Below are 23,968 nucleotides of genomic sequence, written 5' to 3' on the forward strand. Positions count from 1 at the left end.
GGGGTGGGCAGATGCAACGTAAACATGTGTAAATGAGGATACCGAGACGGGACGGACACGTGCCAGTGCGGACAGACGCAAACAATGGATCACCTCCTGGAATGCAGCAACATGGGGGAAGTGAGCAGGAAAGAAGATCTGGCAAACGCTACGGCAGTGGCAGTTAAATGCGCTGAATCTTGGCGGGACGTGATATGATATATATATACTATGTTTGTCTTTATATTGTAATGTGACTCCCCATTTTGGGTTTGTTTTATTTATACATATGTGTATTGTATTTGTATTTGTGTGTATATGTAGTATGTGGGTTGTCTATGGCTTGGACACGATTAAATAAATAAACCCCTGCCACCTACAGAATTTGAAAGAGAGTATTCCAGTCAACATTGTCAAAAGTTTATGCTGTGCTATAAAATTACATATAAAATAGTGGTGCATAAAAAGAAGAGTAAATAAACATAAATATGATGCGAGTGAGAGTTGAATGGTGCGAGAGACGAAGTGAGGTGGTCCGGCGGGAGGCGGAACGTGAAAGGCGCGTACGAGGGGGATGTCGCCGTGGGTGGCGGCGCGTCGCACGCACCGAGCCGGCGCGGCTCCCTAGGCGCTGGGCCCGAGGACCCGGGGAGGCGGTGCCACCCCCACCCCGGGCGTCGCGGCCGGTGGTGGGGGGCAGGCCACTCCCACGGCGCGGCGGCGCGTTATAAAGGCGGGCGCGCGGCCGCGTCCCGTTGTCTGTCCTCCGCTGCCACGTCTAGACATGCTGCTGCTGCAGTCGTGGGCGCTGCGCTCGCTCAAGGCGCTCGACGGCGCGCCGCTGGTGTTCGTGTGCGTGGCGCTGCTGGCCGCGGCCCTGCTGCGCCGCCTGTCGCTGATGCGGCGCCTGCCGCCCGGGCCCTGGGGGCTGCCGCTCGTCGGCTACCTGCCCTTCCTGCAGCCCGACGCGCACCTCCACTTCGGCAAGCTGGCGCGCCGCTACGGCCCCATGTTCAGCACGCGCTGCGGCAACCAGCTGCTCGTCGTGCTCTCCGACCACCGCATCATCCGTGAGGCCTTCCGCCGCGAGGAGTTCACCGCCAGGCCGCACAACGAGTTCAGCAACATCCTCGGCGGATACGGTAAGTGTGGCCTCCGGCCCTCACAGTATCATCTCGTTACATACGCGTCACTTCGCTTGTAAATTAATTTTGTTTTTAAGCGCGCAGGCTATCACTAAATTTTCGCTCATCTGTATATATTTATTTATTTCGATCGATTTCGTGGCGTTTTGTGGCTTATTCAGAAACTTCAGCATAGTTACCGAAATAATGTAAGAAGAAGTCATAATTGAAAAGTGTCATATTACCGCCATGACCTGCTGGGAAAATTATTTATACTACGAGTTTGTCATCTGACCGTCATCAAGTTCATAAATGTATGTGATATGAATCAATTAACGCAGATTACAGTTTTAAGATGAATGTGTACAATCGATGGCACTGTTTTTATAGACTGACGACGTATTTCACATTTGCCAGCTTCTGAAGGCGATAATGTGACATTTTTCAAATATATAAGAGCTGTGGGGCACCAAGTTCTGAAAACATACGAAGTGATGAGATTTCGAAATCGACTGAAAGTAAAAAAAACAAGCAGAAAATTAGTTTGGTAATAGCCAGTACGATTCGAAACAAAGTAGCAATATTACGTTCTCTACATCTCCACTAACCTCGTTCGTGAAGTCGTTTCCTAACTTTAAGTGGTCAAAAGCGCATAGCGCGATGTTTTATTTGCTGCGCGATGACCTTCTGTATTTCCTAACGTTGCAATTTGTGCCCCTGAGCCCCTTCACAAAAAGTGCACCTTCAATATTTCTGTAGTTCAACTGGTTACTATACTACCGGCACCTTTGCCTCTTGTGCCAGTCTAGAATTTCTTAGAGTAAAAACTTAACGTTTTCTTACGCAGATGGATGGCAACGTAGTGTGAGACGCACAGGCACTGCTACCGCATTATTTACACCAAACTTTAATCGAGGTGGTGACTTCAAGTCCCACCTCGGACATGGCTGTCAGTTTTAAACGTACCGTGTGCGTCCCGTGTGTGCGTTAGAAGGTGATGAACTTCATATGAAATGTACGTGAAATTTAAGGAAGTCGGGTAAAGTGCAGTGCATGATGAGCGTATACCTGAAGGTGTCACGAACGAGCAGTGATTTTATTTCCTTATGGTCGAGTGGCTGAAGACTAATTTCAATGAAGAAATGATACGAAGTGCATTTTAAGACGAGTGGTCAGTAAGATTTACTCCACACTGACATTTTCGTTACTAAATACCTTCGTAGCATGCGCCAGTTTCTTGCGTTTAGTAAATTTTATTTATATGTGACAGCTGATGTGCGACATTTTCTGACTTTCAATATTCAGTATTAAGAATAAAATAACCCTTCTCTAGTATCTCGATTAATTTAAATAACAAAAGGAATTGATTCAAAGTGTCCTAGTGTTCGGTCTCGATCCATTAAAAATGAAATTGTTCTTCACCGCCACGCTAAGAAATAGCCACTCTCATGCGACACTGCTGTTGGTGTTTTGATTTCATTTTGTCACTGGAAAGAACGCGAAAATGTGGCGCCCGCAATCGGGAGGAGAGCGCGTGACGACAGAGGAGTGCTCACCAGCAGAGGTGGCAGGCAGGCAGGCAGGCAGATCCCGAATGTGTGTCGCTGCCTCCCCGCCTGTTCACCTTCCCGCCGTGAATCACTTGGCGATTAAATTTAGACCGGATTGTCGGTCAAGATCACGGGTGCATCGCCCGCTCCGATGCCCACGTGCCGCCTGCATTAACTGCCAGTGTTTCACTCGCTCGGCTAAAAAGTTGTACAGACCAATGTCGGCTAATACCAGCTGCCGGGTACCGTAAACAACAGTACCGTTTCTTCATTTGCTTCTTGTCTTACGTTTCGCCTTGGTTGTACTGACAGGCAGTGATAGGGAAAGTCTACATTCAATTCTTTTCCTTTTAATAATTTTATATTTGGTTTCGTGTTTTTGTACACTGTGTGTTGGTTTGTTCCTTGTCAAATATGTACTGGAAACATCACTACCCCTGTGATTGTTACCTTCTTATTACCACGATTTATAGCCTGTTGTATGCTTACTTCTCATTCAGCTGACATGTTTATTTATTTTTTTAAATTTTTTTTTACGTACGGGACTTTACGTACGTTTACGCATGTTAGTGCTGGAATAGAGTCTTTTTGCTGTGGATCATAGAGCGATTCTTTCGGATGTATAGGGGGTAACGTACGTGCGCGGCTAGAGCAGGCAGTCGGTAAGCGTGTCGTGTGAGCAGCTCTGTCTGTCGGCGGCGGTGGCGACCTTCGTCGTTCACACGCGCAGACAGCCCTGATGCAAGCGAGGCGCCGCAAACAGCCCGCGCGCTGCCCGCGCCGCGAGGTGAGGCGCGGCGCAGCGCAGCGCTGGACCGCTGCCACGGCGCTGCTGGCGCTTGTGAAACTTTGCGGAGACGGGGCAGTGCGCCTCTTCCGTCCGCACTCGGCCACTGGCCCCGCTGCTACTTGTTTGGCCCGCCGGGTGAATTCCTGTTCTTCGTACATATTGGTGATTTCTGTCCACACCATCGGAAATATAACTTGACAGATTTCTCTACGGTAGATGCAGCGTGACCAAAACAAAAGAGGCTCGACAAATACTTTATGCACCTTATGCTACGCAACCCTAGCCTGAGGGGATGATATAAGCTGGTTGCCTATCGTAGGGTGACTGAAATATTTCTCCGGCCTTTGGCCACCCTGTATTACACGACTCGCGTATTTTCATATGTCGAATGCCCTAATCTACGATACTATAAATGTTTCCAGATCTACTGGAGTGTAGTATATCTGAAACGCAGTCTTGACATTTTAAACCGATTTATATATTCTTCTAAGTAATCAATTGGTATTCGTAATAAGTGATCCACGTGATGACTAGAAAACACTTGTAAAGGTTACAGAATGTTGCAGTTGTGGTGTAAATAGAAAACTAACTATAGAAAACCAACAGTTAGTTTTGACTGACAATCTGGAAGGATACCGCGGGGAGAGAACTTGAAAATGCTTATGAACAAACAAAGACTTCCAGCAAAGAAAACAACGGCTGATTGCTTTTGTGAGAACGACTATCCCATTTTGAGAAAAGATAACCAAACTGAATTTGATGACGTCCTAAGAGTGGCCAGGGGGTGGCCTCCTTAGCTGAGAGATCATCGTATCTGACTGCCGTCCAGCGGTCCTGGGTTCGATTGCCAGCCGGGTCGGAGATTTTCTCCGCTCAGGGACTGACACGTAGGTTGCCCAATACGGGTCCGCTGAAAGGCCTTGCAACTTGGTAGCTGAACTTCCCCGGGGGGTTGGGGGGGGCGTGGGGGGGGGGGGGGGGAGGGGTGCGACACTATTGGTCATCAGTACCATCCGATCTTTCCATTCATTTTATTTCATTAGTTACATGGTGTCTTTCACAGTTGAAAAGAAATGTAGCTTTAGGTCAGTTGCGTTTACATTGATTGGTTCGTTTCTGTTCAGGCGTTGGGTTTTATTTACCGAAACACAAGAACGTGTAAGCAAATGGATATCATTTGTGTATTTCCTAGCCGTGCTGACTCGTTCTGGAGGATGGTCTACGCTGCAGATCCACGCAAACGTGTTCTAAGTAAATACGTATCCACGAGCTGCTACCTGTTTTGTTGACATTTCTGGTCAAAATCAGTTTGTCCGCGGGGTGGCAGCTCGCTCTGTGTGCGGCCAGCTGCAGGCGCGAACTGCCGGACGGAGCTGGAGGCTGGAGGCCTTGGCGAACGCCGGTCCACCGCCTCCAAACACAAAACACGTTTACATTTCCAAGGACGGCTTAAAAATAGCTCCTACAGGAATTCGCGGGTTCACGCACGCTCTGTTTACCGGTGATTTATTCGGCCATCCACTACGCGGAAAGCGGGGCTTTGTTCTCTCTCTCTTTATCTTTTGCATCCTCCGAGATTCTAGCGTTGAACAGTGTTACGAAGATCGATAGAGAAACAAAAAAGTAACGATGGTAACGGAGCACGATTTAAGGAGTCAGGAGGAGAACAGCGAAACTACTCCGCAGCCAATGTTGAGCCTCTGTTATCTATGCCGAGTCTGACCTCATTAGGAAATTAAATTTATCTTTGTTATTTGCACTTTGACAGCCATGTGGTGGACGAACATGCGTCCCTGAAATTTTTACATCGTGGTTTGTCACAATTTATTCCTTCGTTCCAAGATTTTTAGCTGCCGATATTGCGATTATTTTTTCTGCGCTATCGGCGCCATCCTCAGTTCGGCTCGCGCCTTGTGGCCTGTAATTTACTTTCTTGCGTCAGAAACGAAAGGCGGAGTTACGGCAGTGTCTGTTGCGGCACCCGAGTAATTTTCCACGGGTCTGAAAGCAACGTCTGGACACGGTGCAGTCGCATAGGTAGTGGACCCGGAGTCGAGGGGAGCTAGGTTCCTATCCTCTCAGCACTGAAGTTTTCCGTGGCCTCATTGTATCAGTACAGCGGAATGCTACGACTTTCTTCGTTGCTCACTTCCAGGGCGAGGTCGCTCTTGGTCTCCTGTGACATCGGCGTCGGCGAGACTAAAACTCTTACCTTCCATTCGCACAGGTCGAGCTGGTTTGCAGTTTGAGGCTACGTGGGCTCTTCAAGAAGCCTAGCGCTGACTTACTTCAGAAACCCCCCGTTGCCGGCGCACACGTGTGCAGCGCCTACGTGCTGCTGCGGGCGCTCCGCCGCCGGGCGCGCACCCTTTTCTGAGAACCGTAACTCGGTCGCAATGCCGCTCTCGCCCCGCCTCGGTTTCTCTGCAGAAACTTAATCACCGGTTGTACGCTAAGCGAGACTCGCAACAAAAAATATTCCGCCCAGCGCAATGTGTATCTCAATGCACCAAAGGCGGCGGCATAAATGTAGGAGAAACGTGTATTTATACGGGCAGCCGGAAACTGGGGCAGTTTCCATCACCTGAGAAGCCTACGTAACATGGAACTCTTATATAAAAGGTGAAAAGAGAAGGGTCGAGAAGAATTGCACCACACGGATGCGCCTCAGACATTTCAACTGCCTCTGTCGTAAATACCCCCGAAATAAACGCCCAATTGGGATACATAACTCCCCTACCCCTTTTTATCTACATATATAGTGCTCCAACAGACTTAAAAATCAGAATGAGATTTTTACTCCGCAGCGGAGTGTGCGCTGATATGAAACTTCTTGGCAGATTAAAGCTGTGTGCCGGACCGAGACTCGAACTCGGGACCTTTGCCTTTCGCGGGCAAGTGCTCTACCAACTAAGCTACCCAAGCACGACTCACGCCCCGTCCTCACAGCTTTACTTGTGCCAGGTCGGAGACGAGGTACTGGCGGAAGTAAAGCTGTGAGTACTGGGCGTGAGTCGTGCTTGGGTAGCTTAGTTGTTACAGCACTTGCCCGCGAAAGGCAAAGGTCCTGAGTTCGAGTCTCGGTCCGGCACACAGTTTTAATCTGCCAGGAAGTCAGATTTAAAAATACTCAACCAGACAGCTGAATAGTGCATCCAAAAAGCACTCGAACAGCTCATCTATTCAAAATGGCTCTGAGCACTATGGGACTTAACTTCTGAGGTCATCAGTCCCCTAGAACTACTTAAACCTAACTAACCTAAGGACATCACACACACCAATGCCCGAGGCAGGATTCGAACCTGCGACCTTAGTGGTCACGCGGTTCCAGACTGTAGCACCTAGAACCGCTCGGCCTCCCCGGCCGGGACCCCTGTCTCTTTTAGTTGACCACCCTGTTTGCTGCATTAACTTTCGGGGAAGGAATGAAAGATTCTGAAAAATGGAACAGACTATTGCACATATCGGGTTGCAGCGTTTCCTTTGCAGCGGTGCATTTCTGGAAGTATCGGCCACTTCTCGCTGAGAATCGGTACAATTGAATTTCGGAAGCACCAGCGGGACGAGGTGACGTGTCCCTGAAAAGTGGGTCTGCGTCCGACCATTCTGTTTTAGAATTAGGTGGGTGTCGTTAATCATTTAAGATGAAGGCCGGGATTGTTCCTTCATCGAAACCACGACTGATTACTTCATTATTGGCCAGTCGGACCTGGTGCTCGATCGTAAACAGTTCGTTGTTGACGAAGCGGCAGTCTCTGATCCACGTCACTTCCCCTCTACCTCCCTGTTCCCCGTTGCTTCCTTCTTCCGTCGCTTTGCTGTTTCAATAGCGTACGATGCGCTGTTGTATCAGTCAATAAATACTTGTAATTTCTGAGAATACGGTGCGTTCAAGACTTTGCTGTAGCACAGCTTTATCTACAAAACGATCAGAAACTTCTGTTACAACATGTAATTGCTTGTAGATAAAATATCTCATTTCAGAGAAGTTAGCATACAACTGAATTCCAGCGAGTGGAGGTACCTCTACTGATCCAGATCTTAGAGGGGAGAAAAGTCAAGGGGAGTTAATACTGCAACCAGAAAAGTTAAATAATTACAGTTTAAGAATGAACTTGCATATTCTGATTATGGTTCTGCATCAGCTGAAGAATATTTCAGATGAAATGAAAATTTGTGTTGGACCTAGACTCGAATTCGGATTTCCAGCTTGTCGCGAGCGCGTAATCGGTGTTCGAGTCACGGTTAGGCACACATTTTCATTTGTTCGTAAATATTCTTCAGCTGACGCGGAACCATAATCGCAATATGCGAGTTCATTCTTAACTGGCTTCGGTTGTTGATCGACAACCCAATGTTATTACTACTATTATTGAATCTCATGGCGGCAACAGCAATGCCCCAGTGGTAACACCGGTTCCCGTCACATCAACGAAGTTATGCGCTGTCGGACTTGGCTAACACTTGGATGAGTGACCGTCCAGATCTTTCGAGCGCTGCAGGCAAACGGGGTGCTCTCAGAGCTTGTAAGGCCAATTGAGGAGCTACTTGACTGAGAAGTACCGGTTCCGGACACGAAAAATGGGGTGTGCTGACCATATGATCCCCTCCACATCCACATGCTGTGACGCCTATCGTCTGAGGGAGACACGGCGGTCGGTCGGTACTGACGGAAAGAGCTCTCATTCCAGCACAAGCAACAGTAGCTACTCAGTATCCAGTACGAGCCCTACAAATTTGTAACATCTGTTTCGAATCATTGTGCACTCGTATTGCCATTTAGGAAGCCAGCCGATTCTGAGATGTGCGTTTCCACCCTGCAGGTATCATCAACACGGACGGCAAACTGTGGAAGGACCAGCGGCGCTTCCTGCACGAGCGGCTTCGCCAATTCGGCATGAAGTACATCGGAGCCGGCAAGGAGCACATGGAGAGTCGCATCATGGTAAGGCCGCGCCGCGCTGCGCATTGCTACACTCCCCGCTATCGCTACTGACCGAGAGTCCTTTTTTCGGGGACGTATTTAGCCGCCGGACACGCCTCCACCAGTCACGTGTTACCGAATGCTCGCCCCGCACCGTCTCGTGCGATAACCTATCTCGCATGACGTCCGTTTCAGCTCTGCCGTAACTCGTAGCTCACGCGGTCTGTTGTTTTGTGACATATCTCGGGCGGGGAACTACGCTTAACACGCGAACTTCTTAGGCCTGAAGTGTCGTCATTTGCGGGATGCTTTTTAATATCTGCACCGATGAGGAAAATAGTAGGCAGTGCCACAATGTTTCTATTTAAGGGGGTTAGTGGGATTACTTTTTAAAAATATTTTGTCTTATCTGTCTGGGAAAGGTATACCGGCTTCCACTTCGTTGTGAAAAGTTATATTAGGAGGTTCTTGAATAGTGAGGAGGAGGAGGAGGTTAGTGTTTAACGTCCCGTCGACAACGAGGTCATTAGAGACGGAGCGCAAGCTCGGGTTAGGGAATGACGGGGAAGGAAATTGGCCGTGCCCTTTCAAAGGAACCATCCCGGCATTTGCCTGAAACGATTTAGGGAAATCACGGAAAACCTAAATTAGGATTGCTGGGGACGGGATTGAACCGTCGTCCTCCCGAATGCGAGTCCAGTGTCTTGAATAGTGATGGGGAGGTTATCATTTGTACCAGTCTTTTGGAAGTTTCCGGTAAGTCCGAAGAAACCACAGTCCTGATATTTTTCCCTCACTCCGGTATAAATACGACATGTAAACACCATTCAACAAAGTAAGTACTTTTTGTAGCACGGACTTTAAGTTTAATGTCATAGCTATACTAGCGAGGAATAAAATCAGAATTTTATACAGTAACGCCAATTTATCGTCAGCTAGGAAGAAAATACACTTTTACTTACGTAGTGTTAACTCGTGTCATCTCAAACGATTATCATGTAACAAGTTGTTGGAGTCTTATAAATAATGTATGTGTGCAGACTGAGGCGAGGAATGAAAATTTTTTGCAAGGCAGAGATTCGAACCTCGGTATCTTGCTCACTAGGCAGATGCTCTGACCACTACGCCACCCTGGTACAGTGGCTTTGAGCGATAGCATGGACTACCCTCGTACACCTCTGTCCTCAGTCCAAATTCCCACTAGGGGGAATCCCAAGTGGGCTGAAGCGTGACTGGGGATTTGCATTGAGGAGGCAGGCGTGGGAGGGTAGCAGGTGCAGTTGTGCATAGCCGCAGGCAGGGGGATGCATTAGGAGATCCGGGTTCGAATCATGGCCTTGGTATCAATTTCCGTTCGTCGCTTCAGTCATATAAATAATGGATGTTTGACGTGTGAAGAGGACTCTGGGACCATATAATTTCATTTGTTTCTTCTATATAATCCTTTATTAGACAAGATCGCAAAAATTATTTATAATCAACTAAACTGCTAGCCATCTCGAGATCAAATAAGACAAACTTTGCTGTATGGTACATAAAGACTGCCACATCTCCTAATAAAATAGGTGCTTGTTCGGTAGGTAACTGGTTTCGTGTTAATACCCATTTTCGAACCAACCAACCCGAAACCGATCACTTACTGAATAAACACCTATTTTATTCACAGCTCTGTCTGTATTTTTGGGTCACAATTCAATAAGAGTTACTGTCCCTAACATCCAGAATGCTGGAAGCAAGCTTGTATTTCATCGATGCCACTGTGTCTCCTACAGACCTGATGATTAGACATTGCAATGTTTGTCTTATTTTATCTGAAGATGGTTAGCCGTTTTAGCTGAAACTAGCTACCAGTGATTATAAATAACTTTTGTGATCTTGACTATATTGTTATTAATAAGAATCCAGTAACTTGTAACACTGATAGTTCGCTTGCCTCCAATCACACTGTGTCGAGGAAACAGCAGTTTGTCATGTAGACAGGGTGACAGTTATAAAGATCTTTTCAAAGCTTTAGCTATTCACATTTGGTCATTTACTCTGCGCTGAAGCAGCACTTGGGTCGAAGCCTTATTGTGTTGTCGTTTCGCAGAAAGAGGTGGAGTCGGTGCTCCGGACGCTGTCCGACCTGAAGGGCGCGCCCACCGACCTCAACCCGGTGCTGGCCACATCGGTGTCGAACGTGATCTGCGAGCTCATCATGAGCGTGCGCTTCCAGCACGGCGACTCGCGCTTCCAGCGCTTCATGGACCTGGTCGAGGAGGGCTTCCGGCTGTTCGGCGAGATGGCGTGGATCAACTTCGTGCCGGCGCTCAAGTGGCTGCCGATGCCCGGCCTGTGGGCGGCCAAGCGCAAGCTGGACCTCAACCGGCGCGAGATGGCCAACTTCTTCCAGCAGACGGTCGACAGCCACCGCGAGACGTTCGACCGGTCCAACATCAGGGACCTGGTCGACACCTACCTGCTCGAGATAGAGCACGCCAAGGAGGAGGAGCGCGACAAGTTGCTCTTCGAAGGCAAGGATCATGGTGAGTTCACGTCCGGATTTTCTGCCTCCTCGCTTTGCGCAATACCATTAGATCAGATTCCGGAACTAGAGAGGCTACTCTTATGTAATAGCGTGTAATGCTGCAACAGGTACAAACGATCGAGTTTTGATTGGGAACAGGGCAATAGATTTAGAAAACGAAAAGATCACTTGGCACAGTAGTTCGTGTAAGTCATTTACCGGAGAGCCATTTCAACTGCCCCTGCGTATGTGGGCAGTTGTAGAAGATATAGTATACCCATATATCGTTTAGAGAAGCAACAACACTTATGAACGACTTTTACAGAACAGCTTTAATAGATAGGTGTCCCAGTTGGAGACTTTCGACAGAGTATGATTAGTTTGGTCCTGCTTCATCATCTTAGACCTCTGTAATTGGTCAGCAATCTCCCATGTCTGTATTGGAACTACACGCCAGAATATTTGTCATGATGTGTAGTTACGGCGCAGACCGACGAGTTGGTGACGCAACTACGTAGATCCGGAGACAATCCAGGGCTACTAAAACTATACATACTGTATAAAAAATTGTGCAACTGTAAAATAGACTATATATAAATACCAGTACAGTTACTGAGTTCCCTTGCAACGAATACGTTGGCTATAACTATTTTCACCTAACTAAACGCACATCAAGATGATTCCATCATGATGTTACAAACTTTCAGGGATGGCGGAGAAGGGTAAATGTAGATCTGAGGTCCCTGGTCCGGGAACGACTGAGTCGAAATTTGTAAGGGGAAATTGTTCTGATATTAGGAATACATGTACGGTGCAGTTGCCGCTAAGATTGTAGACTAGGAAAGCTTCAGAGGTGGTTGTCTGGACCAAAACAAGAAAATATGTCTAGTAAGTATGGGCTTTCAAATGTATACCTTAGGAGCTATGAGCACTTGTTGATCTTCGATACTGCTCTAAACGTATGCATTTTGAAGCCCGTATGTAGTAGACATTTTTTGCTTGTTTTGATACAGGCTACTACTTTGATGATCTTAACAACAGTACCATTACATGTATTCCACTATCAAGAGGTATCGGAACGATTTTGGCTTATAATTGTGGACTCGGTCGTTTACGGACCAGGGTCCGTCACCTCAAAGTGATACGCTGGCGCTTCTTCAACAAGCCTGAAATTTTGTAAGATAATATCGGATTCACGCTATATAATTAGTGAAAGGAAGGTTCTGCCTTCCAAATTCAAGTCTTGTTTACGTATGGCTGTAACTGCTTGGTAGTATTCTGCAAAGAGTTGGGATAGGCTACCAGTCGGCGTTATGGTTAACTGTAAATTAATCCCCGTGATAATGTAGATGGTAATTTGCTACAGTGAACATGTGGCAATGAAAAGATCTGCAGCTTAGTTTGTATTGTTTTAGAAGTGGTAGTGCTGTAAGATCATTCTGGAGTTGATTTCATGTAGTCTGCAACTTCAATCGTATGCCAAGTTTAGTGCTCAGTGTCGTCAGATGGTCTATATCTCTTATCAGCACTATTCAAATAATGTATGTGTCGAGTTGAGCATAAGCTGCTTGTTCGTACTGTGTTGTAATTTGGAACTAATACAGATAAACTGTGAAATAAAAGTTTCCAGTCTCGTTATCGGTCACATCTTGCTGATTCTAGAGCACGAGAATTTGTTGCAGATGATGGATTTGCTTCGTATGGCCTGTAACCAACACATAGGTTTCGTCTTTAATGCAGCATATAATGAACTGGAGGTAAAAGACTTCCTCTGACATGTCAGTGCGTTTATTATTGATTGGGCGTATCACTGACCATATTTTACTTACACAGATTAGGTGTCGTACAAAATGCGAAGTTATGTATGAGCGTTGCAAGTAACGATCTCGATGTTCCGTTACGCGTATTTCTAGGCATATATATTCCTTCAAAGGCTAGGGAATAAGTACAATACTTGGTATAGTATAATACCAATTGTAGCTGTTTGGCGACGCCTAGCTTGGAGGTGCGCGTGCGTGACTGAGGCGGCGTGCTTGTGTTCGCAGACCGCCAGATGCAGCAGATAATCGGCGACCTGTTCTCGGCGGGCATGGAGACAATCAAGACGACGCTGCAGTGGGCGGTGGTGTTCATGCTGCACCAGCCCGAGGTGGCGCGTGGCGTGCAGGAGGAGCTGGACCAGGTGGTGGGTCGGCGCCGCCTGCCGCGCCTCGAGGACCTGCCCTACCTCCCCTACACAGAGTCCACGCTGCTCGAGGTGCTGCGCCGCTCCAGCATCGTCCCGCTCGGCACCACGCACGCCGCCACAAGGTGAGCCGCAGGGCCCGCTCTGCACCTAGCTCGGTACTATCGGCTTTGGTCTCATCAGAGGAATCACTTGCCGTAGTTTACGATATCAGCTTCGAATTAGAAACGCTGTCCCCTCGAGTTAAGTAACCTGAGCCCCAGCGCCATCACGCCTACTTGAGATTCCGTCGTTTAGATTCAAACTCACGTAAGCTAAAGGCGACGGATTTGTTTAGTCACTGCAGGTGTTCGGCGTCGTTTGCTGGTCTGGTGTGTGTGACATAATGGTTCAAATGGCTCTGAGCACTACGGGACAACATCTGATGTCATCAGTCCCCTAGAACTTAGAAACACTTAAACCTAAGGACATCACACACATCCATGCCCGAGGCAGGCTTCGAACCTGCGACCGTAGCGGTCACGCGGCTCCATACTGAAGCGCCGAGAACCGCTCGGCCGTGTGACATAAGTTCCATAACGCGGAACAGTTTTTACAGATAAACTTCAGAATTAAATGAAAGGCATGGCTGCAGGCAGCAGCTGTAATGTACTCTTCGTATAGGAAAAGGAGGAAAAAAACAGACATATACGTTCCAATAGTAAAAGGTTTGCTGAAAACGCTTTAACCTAGGTTCCGCCGTCTTGAAAAATGTCTTCTTCAGAAGGATCAATAATTAGCACTGGTTACACGATGTTCCGGAGGGACGTTAAATATGTAGCCATAGGGCATAAATGGAGGCCTAGACTCATCTCCGAAATAAGAAAACAGTGCTGTCGGTCTTTAGAAAGTGAATGGATGTGAATTTGATCTTCATTTATGCCTTATAGTTACATATTTAACGTACTTACGCAACGTCATGCAACCACTGTTTATTATTTATCCTTATGAACAAGACTCGAAACCTACGTTAAGGGGTTTTCAATATACTTTGCACTTTGCCACAGATTCAGCTGTTTTTTCACCTTTTCCTACGCGAATTGTATGGAATGTTCTCTAAATACGTTTCTTTTCGTCTGTTTTCTAATGTCTTACAAAACCGAAAACGCTTTTATTTTCATCCATGATCACATTTATTTGCCGGCCGTTGTGGCCGAGCGGTTCTAGGCGCTACAGTCTGGAACTGCGCGACCGCTACGGTCGCAGGTTGGAATCCTGCCTCGGGCATGGATGTTTATGATGTTCTTAGGTTAGTTAGGTTTAAGTAGTTCTGTTCTAGGGGACTGATGACCTCAGATGTTAAGTCCCATAGTGCTCAGAGCCATTTTCAGCCACATTTATTTTATAGATAATCGGTTTTGAAATTTCAAAAAAATGGTCCAAATGGCTCTGAGCACTATGGGACTTAATATCTATGGTCATCAGTCCCCTAGAACTTAGAACTACTTAAATCTAAGTAACCTAAGGACATCACAGAACACCCAGTCATCACGAGGCAGAGAAAATCCCTGACCCCGCCGGGAATCAAACCCGGGCGCGGGAAGCGAGAACGCTACCGCACGACCACGAACTGCGGACTTGAAATTTCAGACAACACTCTTGTGCAGTACATTGACCTGAAGAAGACTGTTTAAAACGGCCGAAACGAGTCTATTAAAACAAAGATACAGCAACTATTGTCGTTTAATAATTTTGTCATAATGTGGGGCCACAGTCATAATATACTTCTTTAAAGTCAGTACCGCCATTAGACTGTTTTTTATTTGCAGTGTTACATTTACACGATCATGATAATGATAATGGCACTTTGAAGCCGAAATCACGATCGTGTAAATGTAACACTGCAAATAAGAAAAGCCTAATGGTGGTACTGACTTTAAAGAAACTATGGTCGTCTCCATAAGATGAAAGTGCCGTACATCATAAAAAATTTCTGCAAATTTATCATACCTTACCATTCCGGCTTTTTATGACAAAATTTGTCTGCAGCGAATCGTTTGCCTACTTTTCTTTGCGTCGTTAACAGTGATTGCACTTTTTTCTGTCGTAAATACTAGTTTTGTAGCAAATGACTTCAGTGGTCCTATTTGGTCAAAAGTACTCTACATCCACGGCCATGTTGCCAAGATGAATTCACTGCCAAATCACATTTCTCTGCTGCTGTGGCCGAACGGTTGTAGGCGCTTCAGTCCGGAACCGCGCTGCTGCTAAGCTCGCAGGTTCGAATCCTGGCTCGGGCATGGATGTGTGTAATGTTCTCTAGTTAGTTAGGTTTAAGTAGTTCTAAGTTCTAGGGGACTGATGACCTCAGATGTTAAGTCCCATAGTGCTTAGAGCCATTTGAACCAATCTGCTGCAGCTGAAGTCCCACCATACCAGTGTGGTTTTTGTCTCAGTAGCCTGACCCTGTTTTAACGCTGCCCCTCCTTCTTTCGCAGAGACGTGTACCTGAACGGCTTCATGATCCCCAAAGACGCTCACGTGGTGCCGTTGCTGCACGCCGTGCACATGGATCCCACGCTCTGGGAAGACCCCGAGAAGTTCGAGCCGACGCGCTTCCTCAATGCCGAGGGCAAAGTCACCAAGCCCGAGTTCTTCCTGCCGTTCGGAGTCGGTGAGTTGTCACTTCTCGCTGCACCAGCAGTGTATCGATCCATTTCGAACCGGGTGCTGCTAGCCGGCGTCCGCGTTTGGTGAGACTGTTGTGAGAGCGCGCGCTTGACGCGGTGTCCGCAGGGAGGCGCATGTGCCTGGGCGACGTGCTGGCGCGCATGGAGCTGTTCCTCTTCTTCTCGTCGCTGCTGCACGTCTTCGACCTGCGCTTGCCAGAGGGGCAGCCGCTGCCCAGCCTGAAGGGCAACACGGGCGCCACCGTCACGCCGGACTCCTACCAGGTCAGTAGCTCATCCCCCACTCTTGTTTTCCAGTTACGAGCCACGGTTCCTCATCGTAAATGTTAGGCTAACAACTCTGATGAGGATATGTTTTAAAAAATATATATATCTTTTTCATTCTGGTGAATGGTTCCTAACCCTGAGCCAACCTCTTCGTCTCAGAATAGGACTTCCAACCTACGTCCTCAATTGTCTATTGTATTTATTCCAATCTCTGTCTTCCTCTACAGTTCGCTCTGGTACCATGAGAGTTATTCTCACACGTCTTCTCATTATGTCGCATCTTGGCAGTGATTTAGGTATGTCCGGTATTCTGCGGAGACTCTCTTCATTCATTAACATTTCAGTCCACCTAATTTTCAGCATTCTTCTGTAGCATCACGTTTCAGATACTCCGATTCTGCTGTGTTCCAATTTTCTCAGAGTTCGTCATACACTACTATACAGCGAAGTGCTCCAGATGCACTTTCTCACTATTTCTTCCACAAACTGATGCCAGGAAACTTCTTTTGGCCAGGAATGCCCTTTTTTCTGTGCTGGTCTGCTTTTTATGTCATCCTTGCTTCGACCGTCACGAGTTATTTTACTTCGGACATAGCAGAATTCCTTAACTTCGTCCACTTCGTGATCACCAATTTAATGTAAAGTTACTCACTATTCTCATTTTTTTTCGTCTTTTATCGTTTTATTCCCTCTATTCGTTAGACCATTCCACTGAACGGATCCTGCAGTTCTTCTCCTGCAGTTCTTCTTCGCTGTGACTGAGGATATCAATGCCATCAACAAGTATTGTTGATATCCTTTCGCCCCGAATCTTAATCCTACTCTTGAACCTTTCTCTTATTTCCATTTGTTTCTTCGATGTACTGATTGAACAGCAGCAGCGAAAGATTGCATTCCTGTCTTACGCCCTTTTTAATCCGAGCCCTTTGTTCTTGGTTTTACGATATGTACATCAACCAATAATCTCCCGACACTACACAATATTCGTTCCAAGTACCAATAGTAAATTGTAGAACCTGTTATTTCTACACAGTTACACAAAGGAAGTGTTGAGGGTGGGGGGCGGTCTCGGCCTTGGGAAGAAATTGTCATCAGTAGTATGTTTAGATGAGGACTGTCGATTTGTAAGATTGGGTAAATACGTAAATGGCAGTAAGTTGCTATGAAAATGAAGGGAAAAGGAAGTGCTTCAGTTATTTCGATCTTTGTGAAATGTTCGGCCGCGTGATTAATAAGCTGCATTCGCTTCGTTAAAAGACGCCGCAGCATGTCAAGTCTTGACCAGTTCAGTTTTTTATAACTTTTAAAGTACTGAGATTTATTTCACGATCTCCCTATAATGAAGTTTTGTGTATTTTTGCCTGTTGCACGTTTACTCTTCTGCTTCGGTAGATAACAAGAAAAGAGAAAATTTGCGTATGGCGCTGTTGTTTTGGTAACTGGATACTGATGTAATTCTCCGCGATCAGACCCAAGATTTCTAGGCGATGTTGCTCACCGGTGCATCACTGTCTTTCAAAGATGTCAGTAGGTGTCACTTTTGAAACGGTATGTGGTTAGCAGTTCACTCTCCCGACAATTAATGTCTGCTTTCGCTTCCAAAACCAGTTCTTGTTCTTCGAGTAGTTCTTCAGTTATCCTTATCTCTTAACAGATATTCATAATGTGATATTATGACGATTTTTTACTGACTACGAATTTTTATAGCTCGAAAGTAATACGAGAATGAACACTATCCTGTTTGTCATCTGCAGGAATACGTTTTCGAGTGTGAACACCCATCCGGCCCTGTGCTGTCATTCCCGCATTCGGGTCATGGTCCTTGCGTGGTTTCTCTAACTCACCCAAGCCGGTTGTCCGGTGACGCTCTAGACTCAACGTTTCCAATATTCAGTGTTTGTCAGGAGAGAATTACGGAGCGTTCAATAGCAATCAAATATTTGTACCTAATAGAAACGGGCAACGCAATTAAAACAAACTGTATTAGAATTTAGGGGTGAGGAAATTTCAATTCCGCTTCCGAAAATCCTATTTTAAATTTTTCCTGTACATCATTTTAGGCCTTCATCATGACTAAGATTTTTTTTATCTTTTCCGTATTCAATATGGTATTGGTTTCAAGCAGAGGGGTACAAGGATAGGCCTAAAACAAGTTAACACCTTACCTACAGGTTATTTCTAGTCATCAGATGGCGAAAATAGAATAGGCCTTCATAGTCTTTTTTTCTTTTCTTTGTGCGGTCATCAGTCTGCTGTTTGCTGCGACCCATCACGACCTCCTCTGTGTCAACTTCTTCATGTCAATGTAGCACTTGCACCAAAGGTCTTGCATTATTTGTTGAGTATATGGCAACCTGTATCTTCCCCTACAGTTTTTACACTCATCAGTTTCCCCACTTCCATGGAAGTTACACCCTGATGTCTTAACAGGTGTCTTATAAACCTTTCCCCTCATTTTTGTCAGTATTTTCTGTATGATGCTTTTATCGCCTATTCTGCGGAAAGACTCCTTTTCAGTTTACCTAATTTGAAGAAACTTCAGTAGCACCATATCTCGAACACTTCGATTCCCTTCCTTTCTTTCTCACAGTCCATTTACGACTGCTGAATTCCCTGATATGTAAGTTAGAACCAATGGGTATACTTTAATTACCTTGATCTACCAGTACTGCAGTAAATATTGCAATATTACACTGAACATCGTGCGAGTACGTACCATTGCACAAATCGGCTGCAACTGTAAGTTGGTCTATACATTTGTACCTCATATGACTGTAGGAAATATATTCGCAGTTGTGTTTATGAACCACCATCGGCTGTGTATTGGAATGACGACGATGAAAATTTGTGCCGGGTCGGGATGAGAGGAGGCAGCGACTGTTAGAAATGAAAATTGTGTAGCAGCCACAAGTCGCATGTAACTTTTTCTCTATTTTTACATTTCTCACTCGACCGACACGAACATCTTCAGAATTATGTAACATACTGCCACACGTTACAAATATCGGACTGTATATATAAGTATACCGTTGTGGCGCCTCTACAAGTTTATTTCACTTTTAATATGTTTTAGCAACACCCAGCGTTCATAAACATGACATAACCATTATTAATTCCTTCTTATTCCTTAATTTCATTCTTTCATTTCACTCAATATTAACACGGATTTCCCACTTTTTGCGAGCTGTTGCCTTAACGGCTTCGGCTGTCCGTGCACGAATCATGGTCAGACCCAAACCTTCATAAAACGTCGTCCATGTGTCACAACTTGCACTCGCACGTTTCGTATATTCCCGTCGCCAAAGGATGTATTGATTGAGAGTCAAGGGCCTGGTATTGGAGAAGAAATCGAAATAGCAGTGCCTGTTCTACTAAGAAGTGCGATGTAACTTTCCTTCGGATATGCGTGCATTGCACTGTACGTCTTTAACAACACAGTCACTGCCATTTCTTTTCAGATGACAACCCCTAGAATTCTAGACTCAAGTTCGGAATTGTGTTCACTCTGTTTGATAATGAATGAACCAAAATGTGACTTAGTGGCCTTTCGCCTGCCTAAACTAACGGTCCTGTGCGTTGTGTTACAGGTGTGCCTTGTGGAGAGGCCCATGGAGGAGGCGCTGGACTTCCTCTCCGCCGAGGACAGCGCGTGAGGCGGCCGCAAGTTCCTAGCGCACGGCGCTGCTGCTGTTGCCACGATCCTGCCACGGCTGCTACTCGCAGCCTCCTCTGCTTCGAGAGCGTCCTCGCGTTGCGGCAGACGCTCTGGCTGTGCTGGTGTAGAACTGTGCCCGTGTGTGTTCTCTGTGTCACCGAGCAGCGGGACTCCACGCGCGACTGCTGCGCCGTTTTCGTAACTAGTCATCTCCGAGACACCCACTGCCGGGCCGCCGCGCCACGGCGGCTGCTGCTCCTGACTCGCGTCCACAGTGTGCACCCATTTCGCCACTCACTTGTCTGTGCGAACAGCTCTGAAGGAAACAGCCACTGATCTCTTTGCCCAGTGACCTCTCCTCTGCTTACGTTACCCGAATTCTGAGCGTTTGACAGCCGAGGGTGCAGTCAGTGATCCCGCGATCATTGCTCTTTGTCGCCCAGGCCTCAAAGACTTCATACCAGTTCAAAGTACAAATTTCGTCAAGTAGAGGGGATGTCATTGTATTAAGTCAATTCTAGTACAAGCTTAAGTGTTCAGAGGATGTTAAAAATCCTTAACAGTATTTCGTCTGTAGATGGTTACCAGCCCGAATTGTAACCCCCAACCGTTTTGTGTTAATGATTCTCCGTCTAATGTTGCCTTTCGTAAGTTATAGTTTTAATTCTGATCTCTACTTGTAATTTGTGTCTCACATCTGGAAGATATTCGCCAGGCACTGCTGTGGTATCCCTGCTTAATGGCTCTTCCGTTAAATGGACACATACAACCAATTCACACTTTTTCAAATCAAAGACCAATGTTGATCCATAACAATTGTAATGAAGTCTCGGTGCTTTTGTAACATAACACTGACTGTTCGCTTACACGTGTAACAGTACGATGACCATTTTGTCTTCCAAGAAGAGCAGAAATAACAATTCCAGACATTCTGAGGCAAACTACAGAACAAGTCATATTATTCAATATTTAATTTTGATACTGGAATTTAGATGTAAGTCGCAAGTACAAAGTGCTTTTAATTCTTAAGCAGTAACCATGTTATTGACATATCTGCGCTCCATATCACAGGCTGGAATTAAACTGTCCAGAGAGTTCCATTCACTACGTCATACACTTCACATCATTTCATTACAGTCAATACCATTTTCTCATATCTGTACTTATTTGTGTGTGACTTGTGGAAACCGTACCGCGCAGTATTTTACCGACTATGTCGATAGCCTTCAATGTTTGAATGTGTGCATGTGTGTATTTATGAGAGTTTATTGAGAACATACATGTCTACTGTACATAATACTACAAAATAGTGTAAGAGGCGTATGTTAACGTCTATAGAATATTTTTGTACGTGAAAGTGTAGCTCTTAGAGAGCATTTTCCTCTTTTTATAAGGAAAAGCAGAAAATAGTTTCATAAAGAAATAAAACAACATTTTATCTTTACTTGTGTCTTCGTACTTATTTCCAGTATTCCCATTCATTCCAACTCCTACAGTATTATTAAATTAGTATAACAATGGTCGTTAATCTTGAGTGAAATCAACGAGTGAAATTAAGGAATAAAAAGGAATTAATAATGGTTATGTCATGTGTCCGAACGCTGGGTGTTGCTAAAACATATTAAAAGTGAAATTAAACTTGTAGAGCCGCCACAACTGCATATTTATTATATATACAGTCCGACATTTGTAACGCGTGGCAGTATGTTGCATAATTCTGAAGATGTTCGTGTCGGTCGAGTGAGAAATGTAAAAATAAAGAAAAAGTTACGTGCGGCTTGTGGCTGCTACACAATTTTCATTTCTACCAGTCGCTGCCTCCTCTCATTTTATACGAAAAGTGTATCAAAAATTATGAATGCTATGTTTCTGAAGAAGGTTTATTGCGACAGCAAAGTTTTCATAGTAGGAATATCGTTCGCGATTAGATCGCAAGCCGAATAAAGCAAACATATATTACTTGTCAGACTGGATGTGGTACTGACGATAGCTGTCTTCTTTCGTAAGTGCAGAAACTAAATAGCAAACAATGGCGGTGAATTACACGAGGCGCTATTTTCCTCACTAACAGAAGGTACTTTATCAGCAAATTTTACGAATAAAATTTTCTTTTTTAACATAAGTCGTGTGACTCCGATAAAGATCACAAACTTTTCACTAATATCGACCAGCGTTAAAGAGCTGATTGACATATACATTATGGCATCATTTACATACGTTTGGCAATTTTCAAATACTGCACAATGTTGTGCTTATCATTTACAATAAGGAAAATTAATGTAGACTGATAAATGAGAAAATTGTGTCGACTTCACGGGAAAAGTAAGAATTTGGTAAAAAGTTCCCCCCAGAGTTTATCTTACCACAGAACCACTGAAGCAGGACCGAACATGCGACACTGTTTACACGGTCATCGGTCAAAGCTGATAGCTGTCTGACGGCAATTTTCAGGCAAGTTTCCATGTGTTTACGTCTGCGGTGTCTCGGCCACGTCGCCCTGGGTCGGAGTCTTAGAAGCGCTTACATCACGCCTAGGGACCTCTGCTCGTGTTTACAATCAATATAGATTAAGTAGCGTGAGATGTGGCGCTCTATCAAAGGAGGGAGACCGCCCTGTGCATTATCCTCTCACAAAATAAAAGGAAAGGAAAATTACATGAAACATCCAGGTCTCCTCATTCATCATGATATTTCACTCCGGGACAGTGTATGTAAACGTATCGTCGTCTTTACTCCGAGATCGCAGAAGTTGATTAACCTGCATTTGTGAAATTACAAAGACTTGGACCAACTACTAAAATTGGCAACAGAAACGATTCATTCCTTTAGTGAATACGATGTGGATATTGTGGCTCTGGCCATGGAATTAATGGCTAATAAGAAGAACTTTAAATAGAGATTTCTCTGCTGCTAGATGGCAGGAATATGTTCACTACTGTCTTTGCCATTCGAGCAATGACTAAGGCATTTTTTGTAAAAGTATTCCTCACACGCTGTCTGACAGTGCTTTAAGTTCTTGTATAACAGCGAGTACGAAATTAGGACGGGGATACACTCGTGTATGGAAATTCGCGCACGAGTACACTCGCGGCGCCACTGCTCTCGGCAAAGGGTGACGTAACAGTGTGCGAAGCATTAAGCCGTTGACACAGTTAGTTATGCGCGAGCGGAATTCAGCCTCGTTTTATTTACTTTGCCACAAACGGGGTCGATGTCTTCGGGCAGACTCTTGTGTGCCAACGACTTCCCCTTCAAGCGTCGTGCGCCCGCCGTGCCCCACTTGCCAAGTGCAAGGACCGGCCGCTGATTTAGGGGATACCTCGCTCCCTCAATGAATCTGGTACGGCCGAGAGTTGCACTTGACCCCAATGAGAGACCGTACAGCGCGTACGGGCCGGCGGTGGAGTACGCGATGGGCGGTACGGGTACGTGTGTTTTGTTTCGGCGGCGGCTCGCAGAATTCGGCGCCTGCGTGTCGCGCGGTGTGGCGCGGCGCGGCGCAGTGAAAGTTGCGATGCGGTCTCGCGAAGGCCGACGTCGCCGGTTTTGGCAAACCGCCGCCCGCTGGCCGGCCGCCAGCGCATTTACAACTGTCAAGTCGTCGTTTGTTTGCTGCTAGCATAGGCGTTCCTCCGCGTCCTCAAGCGTTCTCTTTTTATTTCATTTTTTTTTCGCTTTCAACATTTAACTTGTAGGTGGAGTTCAGCACTTGACTGGAGAGCAAAGAAAGGAGAAGAGGGGGGAAGAAAAAAAAGAGAGGAAACGAGGATGATAAAAAATAAAGAACTCACCGTAGTGCGATCGAGGGAAGGTTATTCTGCAAGTGGATTTTATTTATTCTGGTCTGCTTCCAAATGCGCGGACACCCAGGGCTGTTGGCGATGCAGTGCAAGTCCCCTGCTGCAGCCAAGGTCGGGGTAAGGAGCCGCAGAGAGGTCGCTGCTTTTCCTAGGAATGCACAGACACGTGCGCGCGGATTACGACAGGTCCGGTGGCGGCAGTGCCAACTCATCCACGGTAAGCGGCCAGCGCCTCTGGTCAGAGGCACATGCGAACAGGCGCAGGCTCGGCACGTGACTTCGAAACTTTCAGCCAACAAATGCTTGAGAAGGGGGCAACATGCAGCTTAGGTCAAATATCGTTTTATTGGACGATCATTCCACTAAGCCGATACTAAATTCCGTGTCTGTGCCTTTAACCCAGGAGTGCACATACCTGGAATCTCGACATCAATATATGCAGCTGGCCTCACAGACTCTTACAGTTTCCGTCGCTTTATATACTGGGTGATCAAAAAGTCAGTACAAACCTGAAAACTT

General features: G+C 46.0%; 1 protein-coding gene across 1 annotated transcript; it reads left to right on the forward strand.

Annotated features, from left to right (window-relative positions):
• Positions 1-761: 761 nt before the first annotated feature.
• On the forward strand, positions 762-21,093 carry LOC126485316 (cytochrome P450 18a1). Its single transcript, XM_050108864.1, has 7 exons — positions 762-1,121; positions 8,267-8,388; positions 10,457-10,892; positions 12,919-13,183; positions 15,536-15,711; positions 15,834-15,991; positions 19,582-21,093. Exons 1-7 carry the CDS (start codon positions 764-766, stop codon positions 19,645-19,647), a joined length of 1,581 nt encoding a protein of 526 aa, XP_049964821.1. The 5' UTR covers positions 762-763; the 3' UTR covers positions 19,648-21,093.
• The last annotated feature ends 2,875 nt before the right edge of the window (positions 21,094-23,968 follow it).

Source organism: Schistocerca serialis, chromosome 1, assembly GCF_023864345.2.
Source record: "Schistocerca serialis cubense isolate TAMUIC-IGC-003099 chromosome 1, iqSchSeri2.2, whole genome shotgun sequence".
Taxonomy (NCBI): domain Eukaryota; kingdom Metazoa; phylum Arthropoda; class Insecta; order Orthoptera; family Acrididae; genus Schistocerca; species Schistocerca serialis.

Bases quoted from the DNA above. Each gene is read 5' to 3' on its own strand.
- LOC126485316 (XM_050108864.1), top strand. From the start codon at position 764: ATGCTGCTGCTGCAGTCGTGGGCGCTGCGCTCGCTCAAGGCGCTCGAC. The intron at 15,712-15,833 runs GTGAGTTGTCAC...CGGTGTCCGCAG, and splicing joins CTTCCTGCCGTTCGGAGTCG to GGAGGCGCATGTGCCTGGGC. The intron at 15,992-19,581 runs GTCAGTAGCTCA...GTTGTGTTACAG, and splicing joins TCACGCCGGACTCCTACCAG to GTGTGCCTTGTGGAGAGGCC.